The 17,677-nt window shown below is 35.5% G+C and overlaps 2 protein-coding genes across 4 annotated transcripts in view; one reads left to right on the forward strand and one right to left on the reverse strand.

Annotated features, from left to right (window-relative positions):
- Positions 1 to 17,677, forward strand: part of LOC102829467 (microcephalin-like) — a gene marked incomplete at its 3' end in the record, with an annotated part of 359,617 nt that overhangs the window by 170,428 nt on the left and 171,512 nt on the right. The window contains exon 11 of the mRNA XM_006866726.1: positions 7,245 to 7,322. Within this exon, the coding sequence (XP_006866788.1) occupies positions 7,245 to 7,322 (78 nt within the window). The remainder of the gene's footprint in view (positions 1 to 7,244; positions 7,323 to 17,677) is intronic.
- The window catches only part of ANGPT2 (angiopoietin 2), a 75,892-nt gene continuing 69,409 nt past the window's right edge, over positions 11,195 to 17,677 (reverse strand). The window contains exons 8-9 of one of the 3 annotated variants that reach the window (XM_006866714.1): positions 15,759 to 15,889; positions 11,195 to 11,500 (exon numbers count right to left, since the gene is read on the reverse strand). In XM_006866714.1, coding sequence (XP_006866776.1) covers positions 11,340 to 11,500; positions 15,759 to 15,889 — 292 coding nt within the window. In that variant the 3' untranslated portion in view covers positions 11,195 to 11,339. The remainder of the gene's footprint in view (positions 11,501 to 15,758; positions 15,890 to 17,677) is intronic. The other 2 variants (XM_006866715.1, XM_006866713.1) reach the window with 2 other exon arrangements.

Consider the following 17,677-nt stretch of genomic DNA (forward strand, 5'->3'; position numbering starts at 1 on the left):
TCTCAGGCATTTCCAAAGCCTGCCCATCTTCCAGTATGGAGTGTAGGTCTACTTCCAGCTCATTTGCCTCAGTCACTTTATCTCATTTCTGGACATGTGCTGATATGGTCATCTATTTCTGTTTGGGGGGGGGGCATATTCAGGCGTTATCTGTGGCCTTAATACTTAGATGGGTGTGTATTTTGGTATTTTTTATGCTTTCTGATTGCCTCCAGGTAGATATGATTGGGAGATGGACTTCCCTTTTCACTGTGCTTCCTGGGAAATTTCAAGATGCCACTCTTGGTCATTGTGATATAACTCGGGATTTAATTTCCAGCTTATTTCCTTTTTAGTCTGCCTATCCCACTCCACAATCCCCATTCAGGCCTTTTACCTAATGACAAACAGTCCAGGGCTGGCTGTGACCGTTTTGCACTACTGTTTGGTTTTAAGTGGAAACTGTCATTTTAAATTTTGAGGAGATCCATGTGCATGCATAGTAGAACCCTCCAGGGTAGAACCCTCCAGGGATGGGGATGGGTGTCTCCTCTAATCATCAGAATGGAGATGTGCAGACAGTGAGAGACCAATGAACAGATACAAAAAAAAGAATATCCACACCTTTGTCTCTGCAGTTCTGTCGGTGTCCGTGGCGGCTTTGATCCTTCCCCCTGTTGGTCTTGCCCAAGATTGTGGCTCCAGGAGCCGTTGAGTGTCTTGAATTAGAAATTAATGGATTTCTTGCTTCTATTATAAATCCCCTTACTATAAGCCTTCCAACCTTCTAAATATTCCTTTATATGTGGTTCAGAGTTCTGGCACCATCCCCTGAGCCTGCTTGTTCTGGTATTCTGTGTTGTTTGGACGAAGCTCCTCACTGCACTTCCACCCAGTCCGCCATCTTGTTCATTCCGTATTTACAAGTATTTAAAAATATATCAAGAAAGTGAATTTTAATGTAATGTTATCACCTTATTAGCTATATGATTTTGGGTAATACTTTTAAACTGTCTAAATCTCCATTTCCTTAATCTGACAAAAGACTGAAAGGCGAGTTATAGAAAATACCGTTTTCATGGACTGAATTAAAAGAAGCCAGGCACAAAATTATTAATTAAAATTACAAGAAGCAGACAAAAAAGTTTACATATTGTATGGTTCCTTTTATATTCAAAATAGGTAAATTCATAAGGACAGAAAACTGATTCATGTTTACTAGGAATGAGGGAAGAGGAGAATTAGGAGTGATTACTTAGTGGGTGGAGATTATTGTTGATCGCCGTCAAATCCTTTCCTACATAGGCTTTCTGAAGAGTGATTGGTGGTATTTTCCTGAGGCGGTGAAACTGTTGAAAGTAGAGAGAGTTGATGGTTGCATGGCATCGTGAATATACTAAATGCCCCTATATTATACACTCTTAAAATGATTGTTATGTGAATTTCACCTCAATAAAATTACATATGGAAGATTACCTTATTAAGACAGGCATACTGAATGTTGTTGTTAAGTGCCATCAACTTGGTTCCGACTATACCAACCATGTATCGGGATTTTAAGGAGTGGCAGGTGAGTTTCATCCACTGACCTTGTGATTCAAGCTGACCTTGTGGTCCAGTGCATTATCCTGCAGTGCCATACCAAATAGTTTTGATATTTTAAGAACTTTTTGGATTTGTAGGAAGCATTTCTTGATATTATTAAATGTGCTGAAAATACAGAGGAATGACTTATTTTTTAACAAATTTTATTGCCTGTGTTGTTGCATAGATTTTCTCTATTTTGAAGGTTTTACAATAGTAAAGATAAATTTGACTAGTGAACATACAAAAACAAAAATTTTTCAATTTGTTTCTGGTTTGATTATTCATATTACAGTGCAGTTAGTATTTTGTGTTAAGTTGTACAATTCTTGGGATGTCTATCGGAACTATGTTTATTAATTTACTTAGCATAATTCTACTGTAGATGACTAAATTTTTTTAAACATTTAGTGAGGTACAAATATATTTAGGACATAAATTTTCTCAAAGATGTTGTTTAAGTTTGTCTGACATTTTAATGTGTATTATATTTCAACTCAAATGTGGTGTACATTTTTTAAGACTTCACTGGTACATTGTGTTTCTCACTGTCCTATTCTTTTCCATTGGGTCATGTCTGAAATGAGCCTGAGTTTGAATGTTTTTTACAGTTCATTTTTATGAGTTGGTAGAGAACCTTACATATTGTGAGTCTATCTGTGTAAATGGTAGTATACATTGAGAAGGGTAGAGTAAGCACTATATTACTGAAAAAGTTTTAGCCACTCATAAAAAGTTATTCCAATGGAGAGTTGGCTATTTTTTCATACTTTCTTTTACTGGACTTATTAAGATAAGTTTTATGAAGTTTTTGTTTGTTGTTTGTTTTGTTTTTATAATATTTAGGCATAAAAGCTAGGAGAATGTGTATAAAAAAGATACTTAAATGACAAAATTGTTCATGAGCACACTGATCTATTTGAAGATTGACTAAGTATACCCACCAGGGTCCCTGAAACCCTAGTTTGTTACTTTTTCTCTTTCAAATTAATGGAGAAAGATTTCCCCCCATTATAGTCCATTTCTGTTCTATCATCTGGGCCTCAAGGTGTCTGAACTGTTATTTCTCCTGTTTCATTTGACTTATTCTCTGATCCTCATGATCACCACTGCTTTTTCCACACAATAATGTCACTGAGCATACAGGGCTTGTTGTTGTTAGGCACAATTTATTGTAACCCTGTGTACAATAAGATAAAACACTGCTTGGTCCTGCATCATCCTCACAATTGTTCCTGTGATTGAACCCATTGTGGCAGCTACTGTGCCAATCCATCTTTTTGAGGGTCTTCCTCCTTTTTATTGATGCTCTACTTCATAAAGCATATCTCGCCATCTTGGCTTCTAAGGAGAATCCTGGCTGTGCTTCTTCTAAGTCAGATTTACTCATTCTTCTGGCTTCCCATTATATATTTAAAATACTTTGACAGAGCCATAATTTAACTTTTCTTTGTTCTTCCATATTCCTAATCTGGATTTCCCATCCATATGAGGTGATTGAAAATACTATGGCTTGGATCAGGTACACCTTATTCTTCAAAGTGACATTTTTGCTTTTGAAAACATAAAAAAAGAGATCGTTTGAAGCAGGTTTGCCCTGTACAATATTATTTGATTTCCTGACTGCTATTCTCATGGTGTTGATTATTTATCCAAGTAAAATGAAATCCCTGACTTCAATCTTTTATTCATGATGATGAATAAAAGATGATGATGTCAATTGGTTCTATTATGGGGATTTTTGTTTTCTTTATGTTGATTTGTAATCAGTATTAAAGTCTGTAGTCTTTGATCTTCATCATTAAGTATTCAAATCTTCTTTACTTTCAGCAAACGTAGTTATGCCATCTGCATATTGTAGGCTGTTAATGAGTTTTTCCTCCAATCCTGATGCTGCATTCTTCATATAGCCCAGTTTCTTGAAGACTGATGACAGAATACTCCCTAAAAAGTACACCATTCCTGATCGGAAACCATTTAGTATTCCCTTGTTATTCTTGAACAACTGCCTCTTGGTCTGTTTACACGTTCGCCTGAGCACAGTTAAGTGTTCAGGAATTCCCATTCTTTGCAATGTCATCCGTAGCTTTTATGATCTACAGTCAGTGGCTTTACATAGTCAATAAAGCACAAACATCTTTCTGGTATTCTATGCCTTCTACTAAGATCCATTTGATGTCAGCAATGATAATCCCTCATTCTGTATACTTTTCGACATCCAGTTTGAATTTATGGCAGCTCCCTGTTGATATACTGCTGCAACCATTTATGAATCACATTCAGCAAAATTTTACTTGGGTCTGATGCTAATAGTTATTGTTTATTGTGTTAAGTGTCATGTAGTTGGTTTCGACTCATAGCGAGTCTTTATAGGTTTCCCAGGAGCGGCTAGTGGGTTTGAACATCCAACCTTGCAGTTAACAATCCAGAGCTTATCCTACAGAACCACACCAAGGCTCCTATATTAATGATGTTGCTGTTGTTAAGTGCTGTTGAATCAGTTCCGACTCATATTGACCCTGTATAGGGTTTACGAGGGACAGCTGGTGGGTACCATTGATTCTCCATGTGCCACCTCCTGAAATGGTTGAACATCGATTAGTCCTTTTTGGTAGAGTGACTCTGTATATTCCTTCCATCTGTGTTCAATGCATCCTACATCATTCAATATTTTGTCTATGGAATCCCTTCAGTACTGCAGTGCATAGGTATAGGAATTTGTATATTATTATACCATCTGGATTCAATCAGCTCTATTTTCTTCCATAGCACTTTCTACTCTAAGAAAAGAAAGCTTTTTATAATCCTCAGTCTCTCTTTACATGATATTCTCTCTGTGGTTCAATTTTCTCTTGCCTTCCCACTGCCTTGTACTTTTGCCTGATGAACTTATACTCATGACTTAAGACTGAGTATAAAATCTTAGCACAGCTGTAAAGAGTTGCTTGATTCTACTAGATTGAATTTGTTTGCCTCATCCAATACCCGGTTCACTTTGATGTCTTCCATTCCCTTAAGAGGATGAACTCCTATAGGTTTCGGATTGTGTTTGTAAGTTCTTTTTCATGCTAAGCTGTCAGTCAATTTTTGACAGGTGAACAGCAAAAAGTTTTTCAATAAATAAATAAATAAATAAATACATCTGTTTAAAGTAAGGGCCAGATTCTATATCTTGATCTTGTTTCTGTTTACTCTATTGTCATATTCCCTTCACTTAGGAAAATATTATTGTCTCATGTTAAAAAAATGTTACCTTTAATATTTTGTAGTTAAGTGCCAGAGAGTCAGTTCTGATTCATCCAAGTCTTTAAATCTTTGACGAAATAGAAAGTTTCATCTTTCTCCTACTGAGTGGCTCATGGGTTTGACCTTCAGACCTTGCAGTTTGCAGTCCAGTGATCATTAAATGAAGGTACCACACTCCACCTTCAATATGTTTTTGTTAAGTGCTATGGAGTCAGTTCCTACTCATAGTGACCCTGTATAAGGTTTCCTAAGAGCACTTGGTGGGTTTGCTTATCTTGTGGTTCGATGTCCATGTGCTCATCTTTCAGCACCACACATTTAGTATAAGGAGCAGGAAATATTTAAGACAGGTATCCCATAAAAACTTCCAAAAAGCAATTATTATTAAGCCTCTTTCCTGGTAAATAGTTAAAAAGTTGCAAATAAGTTATGTTGCAACTATAGAAAAAACAAGTTCATTGAATGCCAGAAATAATATTTCAGCTAGAATATAAACCATTGTTGTATAATTTAATGCTAATTTGCATATATTCATATATTTACTATATATGGTGCTGGAGGATAAGCACAGGACTGCTAACTACAACTTGTGTGGTTTAAACCCACCAGCCTCTCCTCAGAAACCCCATAAAGGTCACTATGAGTCTTAACTGACTCAATGGCACTTAACAACAACACTTATATATGTAATATAATTATAGAAATTTCAATGTATTTATAAATATAAATAACAGTTTGTCATTTATTTGTAATATTTGTAATAGTGCATAGAAACATGGATTTCAGGGAATTTGGTCATAGAATGGAAATGACTGTAGAATCTCAAAGACCACTGTTGAATTTAAAAATGAAAGCTTTATTTAAGTCATTTAAGAATATATGGATTAGAATAATAATAGCTTTGAGAGCTTGTTTATGAACTATTTTACTCTTTCAAGGTCTGGGAAGGAATTTCTCCTTTACAGTTCATTAAGTCAATATTCAAATGTGTTACAGTAAAAAGATTTAAGGAGGGCTCTTGGTATGCGCTGTAGGATCAGCACTGGACTGTGACCCACACATTCGGCAGTTCAAGTCTACTAGTTGCTCCTTGGAAACTCCATACAGAGTTTGTATGGGTCGGCACCAACTTGACAGCACTTAACAACAGCAATATAATGAAAGGAGCCATGGTGGCACAGTGGTTAAAGTGCCCAGCTGCCAGTTAAACATGTTGACCGTTTGAACCCACCAGTCATTCCACAGGGAAGAAGATGTGACAGTTAATTGTGTAAAGTTTTAGAGCCTCGAAAACCCTGTGGGCTTTTTATAGCCTTGAAAACCCCACTCTGTCTTATAGGGTTGCTATGAGTCTAAATCAGCTTGATAGCAGTGGGTGTGGGTTGATATTATACAGAACTTTTTCTGCTGTGTACACTGACCGGTGATAGAAACAAAATCACAAGCCAAAAGGAAGGCTTTTTGAATTAAGTTTGTGATTGGCCTTTTCCTAATTTTTAAAATTTTTTCCTGTAGTGACTTTTATCACCTAAATTATTTATTTTTTGGCTGTAGAAATTATTTTTAATAAACTTTTAGAAAAGACAAATACATCATTTTTCGACATAATCTCCTGCTTTTTAATACACTCTGTCCATCTGTCAACAAGGGGATTTTCCTCCTCAACGGGCTGCTTTCAGAGGACCAAATAGGTGAAAGTTCAATGGAGCACAATCAAGACGAAGTTTTTGCAGAATATCAGCAGTGTGGGCAGAGGTATAAAAACGTGCATTGTCATCATAATGCTCTTGGATAGCAGTCCTTTGTGTTGAATTCAAAGTTTAGGCTTCAGCTCTTCAGTGTGCATTTCACTGTAATGAGCATTGATGATTGTTGACCTAATTTATTTTTATTAATTAGTAAATCCTGGTGTGTGTTTTTTGTTGTTGTTTTCTGTTTTTGTTTTTTTTTTACTGGATAATGTCTATAAATGACTCCATAAACTTAGAATTATAAATATGTATATATATTTATACATATATGCATATGTGTATGTGTATATATATGGAGGAGCTCTGGTAGCGTAGTGGTTACGAATCAGGCTGCGAACCTCAAGGTCAGCATTTCGAAACTACCACCTGTTCTGCGGAAGAAAGATGAGGCTTTCTGCTCTCATGAAGATTTACGGCCTCGGAAACCCTGTACAGGGTCACTATGAGTCGGAATTGACTCCATGGCACATAACTACTGCCATGAGGCTTTTTATTATCATGTGTTTGTTAATATTCAAAATGTTCTGTAATGAAAATTCTGATTGCACATTGATATTCAAAAACACATCTGTTTTAACAACTTTGGGAATTGTGGCTGCTACTGTTTGAGTCAATCTGTATCTATTACTTAGTAAAAACCTGGCCTTCCATATAAGTATTTTGGTCTTTTTTTATCACTTGCAGATACTCTGGTCTTTGGAAATGGGTCATTGGATTTCTGAGGAGCCGTTTGAGCTTTCTAACTACTTCCCCGCAGCACCAGTAAGCCAGTTTCTATTTTATAATTGTAAATACAATTTGCTATAATCAGGAAATTATTTCAAGTGTATAGATAGCAACAAGTTTTTATTAAGTCAAGAGCTATCACTCCCATAATTAAAAAGTCATATTTATATAATTTAATAGTAGTTATTTATTGTTGAACCAATGTAAGTATGTGAGAAAAATAAAGAAAATAATTGAATATATATGAAAAATAAATTATAAACATCCTCAGTATTGAGAAAAACAAAAATGAAAAAGAAGACTAAATTATTGAAAAAACAGTATTATATTTTGCTACTTTAAAAAAATAATGTTTTTACAGTGAATAGGAATAGAACTAACAGGCTTTAAGTAACTGTGAATTGCATGCATGGTTATATGTTTTGATGTTTTTCCTAAACTCAACTTTGACTTCACTGACTTTTGAGGATTTTAAGTGTTTAATAAGTAAGTTCCAAGTTCGTGTTTTTTTAAAAAGAGATTAATTAATAACTATCTAGGTAATTTAGGTTTGATTGGAAGCAGACTTGTACAACTTGGCTTTGATTATCAGAAGAACTAACTGATGCTGTACGTTTGTTCTTTCAAACGATTGATGTCAGAAGGATACATTATGAGTATTGTCTTCAGTCTTTCTACTTGTGTTTAGTTGCTTGAGTAGATAACACAACTATTACATAATAAGAAATTGAACCATGTGCTTAAATCACTCTATTTAAGGTTATTTTGTTTTTGTTTCAAGATTACTATTTTTATTTCCTTTCAATTTTACAAATAATTCCTTAATGAGAATAAATATTCCTCTAATGAAAACTCTTAAATACTGTGTTGTTGTTGTTAAGTGCTATCAAGTTGATTCTGACCCATAGTGACCCTGTATAGGGTTTCTGAGGAGCAGCTGATGAATTTGAACCTCTGACCTTGTGGTTCAAACTGACCTTGCAGTCCAGTGCTTATTCTACAGCCCCACACCAGGACTTGTAAGGAAGTGTAAACTGAAAACACTAGTTTCCTGCACTATCTGCCATTAAGATTACAATCAAACCTTTACTGTAAGATTTTATATTCAGTCATTTACGTACTCACTTATAATACTCATTGCACTTTGTTGGACAGTCACTGACATATGTATTCACAAAGCAGTAAAAAAATCCAGCTGAGGTAGAGCAAGGCTGCTTTAGTAATTACTAATTAACTATTTCATAGAATGTAACTTCTGCAAACAATGACAAATAGATTTTTTTCTCTAACTTTGAATAACTTGATGAGATTTGTCTTTGAATTTCATTTTACTTCCCTACATGGGAGCCCTGGTGTGATGCCATAGAATAATGCACTGAACTACAATGTTAGTTTCAACTGCAAATTTGTCAATTCAAACCCACCAGCCACTCTTTGGAAAACTTATACAGGGTCTATATGAGTTGGAACTCACTTCATGGCAATTAACAACAACAACATGGGAGTGACACTATAGTATAAGCACTGGACAGCTAACCACAAGGTCAGCAGTTGAAACCCACCAGTTGCTCTCAGAAATCCTATACAATGTCACTATGAGCCAGTACTGTCTCAACAACACTTAACAGCAATAACAACATGAACATTAAAGCAACTGATGGATATTAAGTAAGATTTTGCTTATTTTTCCAGTGGTTATCATTCTACTTTGAATAACTGTCATTGTGGTCAGAGAGATAGGGTAGTAATTTATCACTGGTTTGGGAAACTGTGATATTTTCTTAGTAGCAGATATTTTGTAACTCACAATTTTTTTTATCTTGATACAAAATTGTGATACGAAAAGAAATCTGAAGGGGTAAAATCACGACTGTAGGGTGGTTGGGGTAAAGTATCTCAACAAAATGCTCATACGGTAGTTCTTGTTACCTATGAAGAAAGAGCATGTGCATTGTTGTGATGGAAAGTCATTCTTCAGTGCAACTTTCCTGGTCTTTTTCTCACCTTTTTCAGTTTTCTTATAACTTCTTTATGATAAGTTCCCATGATCATCCTGTGTCCATTGAGAAAAATCTAACAAAATTACCTTTCGGAATTCCCCTAAAATAGTCACCATAACCTTCTGAGATGACTTCTCTGCCTTGATTTAACTGGCCCTGCAGATCCCCTCAGAAGTCAGTGCTGATTGAAGGCACACCAATGAGACTAAGACAAGCGTATTACTGAGAGAACCTATCTGCAGCCATCCATTGATCAGAGACATTTAAAAAAACATGTTTTGTTTAGAATAAATTCGTGATTGTATGAACTGGAATTCTAGTAGCAATATTTTTGGACTTGACCTCATATTAGTTACAAATTGGACTCTAAGCTTTCTAGCAACTGACTCAGTGTATATAGAAATTGTTTCTAAATGATAAGCATTATACAAGTATGTATATTATTAACTTACCTATGAATAATTCAAAAGGAGTTAACTCTGGGACTTTAAGTTTTATAATCTTTCATTTAAACATATTCTTAAAATCTTCTGTAAAGATTTTAGTATGCCATAAGTATTGTTTTTTTTTTTTTTCACTTCAGAACATTTCTTTTTTAATTTTGTAAATGGACATAAAAATTAATCTTTGTAATGCAAATTATTTTTCTTTTAATAACATTACAAGTAATTGAGCTTGAAATATATATATAGCTTTGTAAGTGATTTAAATAGAAGATTTTTCTGAGCCACAAATTAAATTTTATCCTAGTCTTCTAAAACACATCTTATTACTAGAGAAAAAGAATACCTCTGACTTGGAATAATAATATAGGATAGTAAATTGTCTGTCACAATTTTCTGTACTATTGAAAATCAGATTTTTCTTTGTCACAAGGCACAATTCATTGGTTGCTCCAGAAGCAAGTTACAAAATTGTGTTACCAAAAAGTTAAACATAGTCATCTCACCTAATAATTTATATTTAATTACTAAAAATACCTTTGTATTTAATAGCCAGATAGAAAAAAAATAGTACAATCTTCACATAAACTGGAACAAAACATATTTCTATTGATAATTTTAGGGATCATAGAAGTTTTCACCACAAGAACTTGAGCTATACATTTGAGCATTAGCATAAAACTAAGCTGTCAACACATACGTAAATATACTGTTTTTCAAGACGAAAGCTTTAAGCACCTAATAGGAGTTGAAATGTGATGACTGTGTTTTCCCTTATGTAAATGTTAACCTGCTAATAATCACTTATCAGAATATCCCTGAATACATGTTTTATGGCAACTTTTTTTTAATACATTGGACTATCATCACCAATTGTTTCATCCATCCCTAACTTCTTCCATAATGTTAACAGCTCCATATTTAATTTGTTGAGATTAATGTAGATTGAATAAGTATTTTGTATGTATTATTCACAGTCCTTTAAATTTTTCAAGCCATCTAGATTATGTCCTTTTAATGACAGTAGTGATGCCGAATTCAGGACATGTGAATATTTACACAGTCTATAAACAGTGCTCAGAAGAATGCAGTTCCAAGATCATCTGTACTATATTACATAGATGTTCTATTTTCCAGTTATTTAGTGATAAAGCCGCACATAATATTCTTGGTTATCAACAGAATATGTCAATTGTCAATCGAATTATCAGCCTTAAATTTATTTTCCACACAGGAGTTCTACCGAATCATGATAGCAGGTTGGTCTTTTGGCTTTGGCTGTGCTTTGATTTGTTAAGTAATGCAGGCTTCAGTGATGAAGATTGTTGTTGTTGTTAAGTGCTGTTGAATTGGTTCGACTCATAGTGATCCTGTATAGGGTTTCCGGAGAGCAGCTGATTGGTTTGAACTGCTGACCTGGTGGTTTGCAGTCCAGTGCTGATCTTACAGTGACACACAGAAGTCTTTTGGAGCACATTGATCCCTTCAATACCCAAAAGCAGATGGTTGGAGGTGGAAAAGGAAACAGTATGCAGTTGAGTCTTTCGGTGCTTTGGGATTCAGTTTTTGAAAATAGTACAATACACCATTCATTAGATGTGCATAAGCTTTTAGAAATCTGCTGGTCTGATCATCATGGTTGTGGCCTTCAGTGAGTAGCCTGATCCTTTCCAATAATACCACTTAATACCATTGAATTTATTTGTGTTCTGCTTCTGTGGATAGTACATTCCATTCAGGTTGGAAGGGCCACATGCATCAAACCACCAGCCTGTGACAGTAAAAAGAAAAAAAAAATAAAGGAATTAAAAGGAGCTCTGATAGCGTAGTGGTTACAAGTTGGGCTGCTAACCTCAAGTTTGAAACTACCAGCTTTTCCGCAGAAGAAAGATGAGGCTTTCTGCTCCTGTAATGATTTATAGCCTTGGAAACCCTATACAGGGTTGCTATGAGTCAGAAGTGTCTCCAGAGCACACCATCACTACCACCAGGTAATACTAGCTAGCTCTCCATTTTTTGTTGTTGGTCACAGAAAGCCCATGTGTGCAGAGAGAACTGTTCCATAGGGTTCTCAAAGCTGTGGCCTCTCTAGTAGATCACCAGGCCTGTCTTCCAAGTTGCCTTTGAATGAGTTCAAATTGCCAACCTTTTGGCTAGTATTCTAGTGCTTAGCCATATTAGTCACTTTGGGATTTACAATTAGTTGTTAAGTGTCTTGGAGTAGGTTCTGATACATAGTGAGACTCTTTGAGTTTTAGAGGAGAGGCTGATAGGTTTGAACAGACGAACTTGTGGTTAGCAGTCTAGGGTTTATCCTACAGCACCATACCAAGATTTACCATTGTTGTTGTAGTTGTTAAGTGCCATCAAGTCTTGACCCTGTATAGGTTTCCAAGGAGCAGCTGGTGTAGCCTTGGAACCTTGCTGTTCAAACCGACTTTGCAGTCCAGTGCATTAACCCACAGCGCCACCCCAGGACTATAGGAGTTTAGGATTTACCATAGAGTTAGGAATATTTAGCCAGTCTTTTATTACATTGTATGCATTAAACTAGGCATATGTAAATATACATGAATATGTAATATACAGCTTTGACCAATGAGAAGTATGAATTTCCTACTTCATACAGATTAGATGATAGTTTTGTTGTAGCAGCTGTTTTTACAAGCTCTCCTTGGACTCTATTATTTGTGCTGTGTATAAAGTCTAGTCTTCTGAAATAGGTAGACCAAGCTTCACACTCTTAATTTAGTAAGCATATTCACAATTCAAAGTATGAATCAGTAAAAATATGAAAACTTGTTTGATTGCTATCATTTGGATCAAGATTATTTCCTAGTTCCAGCAACATGATAGACTGGATTCATTCAGCCTTTTCACTTTTTCTACCAAAAAAAAGATTTTTTTTCTTCTGGTTAAAATATAACACAATTGTAAGTACTCAGTAGAGCATGATAAAAAGGGATATCTGTAAATTCTAGAGGCAAAAGGTATTTTAAATCTAGAGTGATGAACAAAAGCCCAGGGAGATATAGGGAGTTGGGAAGGACACACAGCACAGCAGTATGAGCACATGGATCCCAGCATAAATTATTGAGGAGGCCTAAGCATGTATTAAAAAAGAGGAGAGACCCCCAGAGAGATTGATTGGCAAAGTGACATATCAATGGGCTCAAGCATGGCAACAATTATGAATTTGGCCCAGGACTGGGCAGGGCAGTGTTTCATTCTATTGTGCATAGGGTCATCATTAGTCAGTACTGACTTGATGGCATTTAACAACAAGGATCTGGTGTCAGCTCTGACTCATAGTGACCCTATGCACAGCAGAATGAACCACTGTTGGTCCTATACCATCCTTATAATTGTTATGTTTAAGGTTTTGATACCCTTAAAAAACAGAGAATGCATTGGGTTATGAGAGGAAAGAATGACCTAAATTTACAGTATTTATCTTGATATATATTAAAAACGGGTGCGGCACTGTGGGTTAATACACTGGACTGGAAAGTCAGTTAGAACCACAAGGTTGGAGGTTCTAGCTCACCAGCTGCTCCTTGGAAACCCTATACAGGTAGCTATGGGTCATAACTGACTCGGCAGCACTTAATAACAACAGACACATCAAAAACATTATGTTGAAGGGAAAACATACAATATAAAACTATTTTTATAAATTTCTAAATATGTATTGCTATCTACATACATAGAAAAAGGAACAAAGAATATGAATAAAACTCAATTCACTGGTTACTTCAGGAGAAGGAAGAGAATAATATTAGTAGGACAACTTTATTTTATTTTATTTTTTTTGTTTTGTATCCATGAAGGTTTGTGGTTACAAATCAGGATGCTAATCTCATGGTCAGCAATTCAAAACTACCAGTGGCTCTGTGGGAGAAAGATGAGGCTTTCTGCTCCCGTAAAGGTTTACAGCCTCAGAAACTCTGTACAGGGTCGCTATGAGTCGGAACTAACTCCACGGCACATAACAACAACAACAACAATGAAGTTTTAATAATTTAGATTTTTTAATGCAAAAATATTACATTTATTATGTTTACACATTGGACTGTCATCACCAATTGTTTCATACAACCCTAAATTCTTTCCTAATGGTAATAGCTCCATGACTTAACTTGATTGAGATTAATGTAGATTGATAAGTAGTTTGTGTATGTTACTCACAGTCCTTTCCTTTAAGATTTTCAAGCAATCTATATGACTGATTTATGGACTTGTCCATTCTGGAGCCGGTTGCTTGGCTTAATTATAGAATTACTGTCCATGCAAAAATCTAGCTGATCATTAGGGTAATGTATTCTTAGTCCAGATCTTTGGTTGGAATTTGACCTTTTTACAGTCAAGGACTCCATTTTCTCTCTTGGGCTGCCTTTTCTACTTCCAAGTCTCATTTTCAATTCCATTCTCAGACCCTAAATCTTGATTTGAGTAATCAAATATGTTTCCTTGGTTATTATTCAATTCTCCTACTCTCTTGAGTGGTTCATAACATATGGGTGGTCTGAAAACCACTACCCCCTAGAATAGCTAGCTGTGTTCACTGTACAGGAATGGCAAACAGAGAAAAAATGATTAGGTGTATTATATATTAAAACCCCCCAACTTCCCTTTCTCCCTTTCAGTTTGCTTTTAAAAAGGATTATTATGAAAGGATGAGGAAGACAAGTAGTCTTGATACCATCTTAAAATCAATATAATAGCTTTACCTCACTGAAGTAACCATAGCTAGTAGGAACGTCCTCTCTTAACAAATGTATTATTCTGTTCTTTAAAGAACCCTATAAAAGGAGACCTGGTGGTGCTGTAGAACTGCTAACTACAAGGCTGGCAGTTCAAACGCACCAACAGTTCTGCAGGGAGAAAGATGAAGCATTACGATTCACAACTCCAGAAACCCTATACAGGGTCACTATGGGTCCGAATTGACTCAAAGTCAATGAATTGGGTTTTTTGGTTAATGAATATTATAATGGATTGTTTTAATGACACCTAATACTTTCTGTGTTTTATTTTACTTGTTTATCCAGTGCCTTTTGTTCCTAATATGTATTGACCACAGCTCTTATTTTTGGTTTCCTTGGAATTAATTTTTGATAATATAATTTATGGCCTCTACAAATTAAATCCTGCCAATATACTGTTTGTCTTCATATTTAATTTGAGCTATTGGCAGAATTATTGTTGCTGTTTTAAATCTTACAAGATATCACTTGACAGCATGTGTCAGGCTTTATTCATATCTCAGTTACTACTGATTTCCATTATGCAAGTTCTAAACTTTCAAAAATCAGTAAAGTAAGTTTTCTAACAGTTGGTTTCTATCATTGAAGTGTTTCTGAATATCCACATAGCTGTTTCAAGTAGCTGTTACAAGTATGATTTTCATTTCAAGTTTTAAAGTTTACATGACATCAAATGTAGAAAACAAGAAAGACCTTAGTCTAAAGTGGGACTTATTTTAATTTGATTTCCTAAAAATGCAAGTTAGTCAACAGGTCCTTTGTATTTGTAAATGTTTGCTATATATTCTTGAAATTCTTTCAAAAGTTATTTTTCCAATGAGATATAATAAAAATTCTTGTTTGAACAACAACAAAAACTTGGAAATGCTTACTACAGTGAATATAAATCATTGTTTTATTTGCCATTTTGCTACATTAACTCCTTTTTTATAAAGCAAATTGAATTTAAACTATCTCTCTAACATTTGATGTTCAGTAAGCACAAACTCAAGAGAGCTTGCTGAATATCAGATATCCCTCTTTGCTAGGTCCTGAAGAGACATAGGTGGTCTGCTGACAATTCTAGTTTAGTTTTATTTTTGCATGACTCTTGTCCTAAAAAAGTGAAAAGAAAATTTACCTTCTACACCAAGCTAGTATGTCTATTTATGAATTATGAACTTTATCACCAATCACATTCTGAAATCCAAATCACGATTGTTTTACTCTATGAAAAATTTCCTTGCCAATACAAATAGGAAGAGAGAAAAAAGTCATCTGTACCTCCTGTTAGCATTTGTGAACATTTGCAAATACATTTGTCATTGTCTGCATCCTTCGTGCTAAAATCGTTTCCTGGTTGGCTTATACTGCTTATTTTGCCGGCTGTCCCTGTAAGTCCTTTAAGGTGGATCCTGCATGCATGCAAAGAAGAAGGGGAAAAAAAAATTAATTGGCTTGGATTATTTGATTTGCTCTTGTGGCAAGCTTTATAATGAAAATTCTTATCTATGGAATCTGTGTTCTGTACTGGTTAGTGTACAGATGTGTACTCTGAACAAAATATTTGCCCTGGTATAAACAGGAACCAACTTATCAAATCCTTAGACAAAGAGGAATGTTTTCATAAAACCGTCAATGCATATCACTTGCACGAGCACCAGCAAGGACTGTAGGACTCGATAATTTATTTTCCTGCTGCTTTCAGATAAACAGAGAGGAAAATATAACACAGAGTGACCTCTATGAGGGGATCCTCTTCCCATGTCTCCAATCATCATCACCTGTTAAAATGAGAGTCCTAAGATGACTGGATAATTTCAAATCCAGTAATTATTTTTGACTGGGGCTGGGGGAAGAATGGAAAGACAAGGTATGGGTAACAAGGAATGATCACTGAATTTGGATTAGAAGTCTCTAGAACATATAGAAAATAAATACCTCATTTCTACATAGTAGCATGATAAGCCTGCTAGACTTGGAGTAAGGAATAAATGTAATGTTAAGCTGTTGTTGTTATGTGCTGTCGAGTCGGTTCTGACCCATAGCAGCCCTACATAGAGTTCCCTAGGAGCAGGTGGTGAGCTTGAACCACCAACCTTGCAGTCTGGCACATTAACCCACAGCACCACACCAGGACTCCAGTATTAAGCCAGAAACTAGGAAATATTACATATTTTTAGAATGTTACAGAAAAATGGCTGGCCTCAGTGATTTGTGTGGTATGGTGGGTTTTAGGAAAGGGAGGAAAAAAAATGTTTCATTTTAAATTTTTTTCATAGAAATGCTTAAAAATCATTACTTCAAAAAATCCCATTGAAATAAGAGTGACAACAATTAAAGACACTTGGAAACAATCCAGTGAACTAATGATCAATATCTCTTACCCTGAGACCAGAAGAACTAAATGGTGCCAGTTACCACTATCAACTGATCCGAAAGTAATCACATTAGAAAGCCCTAGATTCTGGAGAAAATGGGAAACAAAACTCAAAATCATAAAAAGTCCAGGCTTACTGGTCAGATAGAGACTGGTAGAAACCTAAGACTATGGTCTTGGTCACCCTTTAAATCTGGAACTAAACTTACCCCTGTGTGGAGTCCTGGTGTAATGCTGTAGGATAAGCACTGGACTGCTAACTGCAAGGTCAGTGTGGTTCTAACCCACCAGCCACTCCTTGGAAACCCTACACAGAGTCACTATGAGTTGGAGGTGACTCAATAGCACTTAAAAACAACAGCAAAAATAGATAGGTCTTTAGCAGGAGTCCTGGTATGGTGCTGTAGGATAAGCACTTGACCATAAGGTAAGTTTGAACTGCAAGATTGGCAACTCAAATTCACCAGCTGCTCCTTGGAAACCCTATACAGAGTTGCTATGAGTCAGAACCGACTGGACAGCACTTAACAGCGATAACAACATAACAGGGACAACAATGCAAGGAAGGTACACACATCATAGAATGGTCAACCATTCTAGGTCAAAAGGGCAACATTTACCAAATGAAAAACTTCAGGAGGATTGGGAAGGAAGGAGGAGTAGAAACTCGAAGTACAGGGAGAAAGTGAGACAAGCAATGTATATTAAGCGAGTTGCAATCATTGAGATGAAACAAAGTGTAGGATTTGTTTAATGTAAAACTGATTATCTGCTCTGTAAATCTTCAATCAATTATATATATATATATATATATATATATAGT

This window comes from Chrysochloris asiatica, unplaced genomic scaffold (genome assembly GCF_000296735.1).
Source record: "Chrysochloris asiatica unplaced genomic scaffold, ChrAsi1.0 scaffold00095, whole genome shotgun sequence".
NCBI lineage: Eukaryota > Metazoa > Chordata > Mammalia > Afrosoricida > Chrysochloridae > Chrysochloris > Chrysochloris asiatica.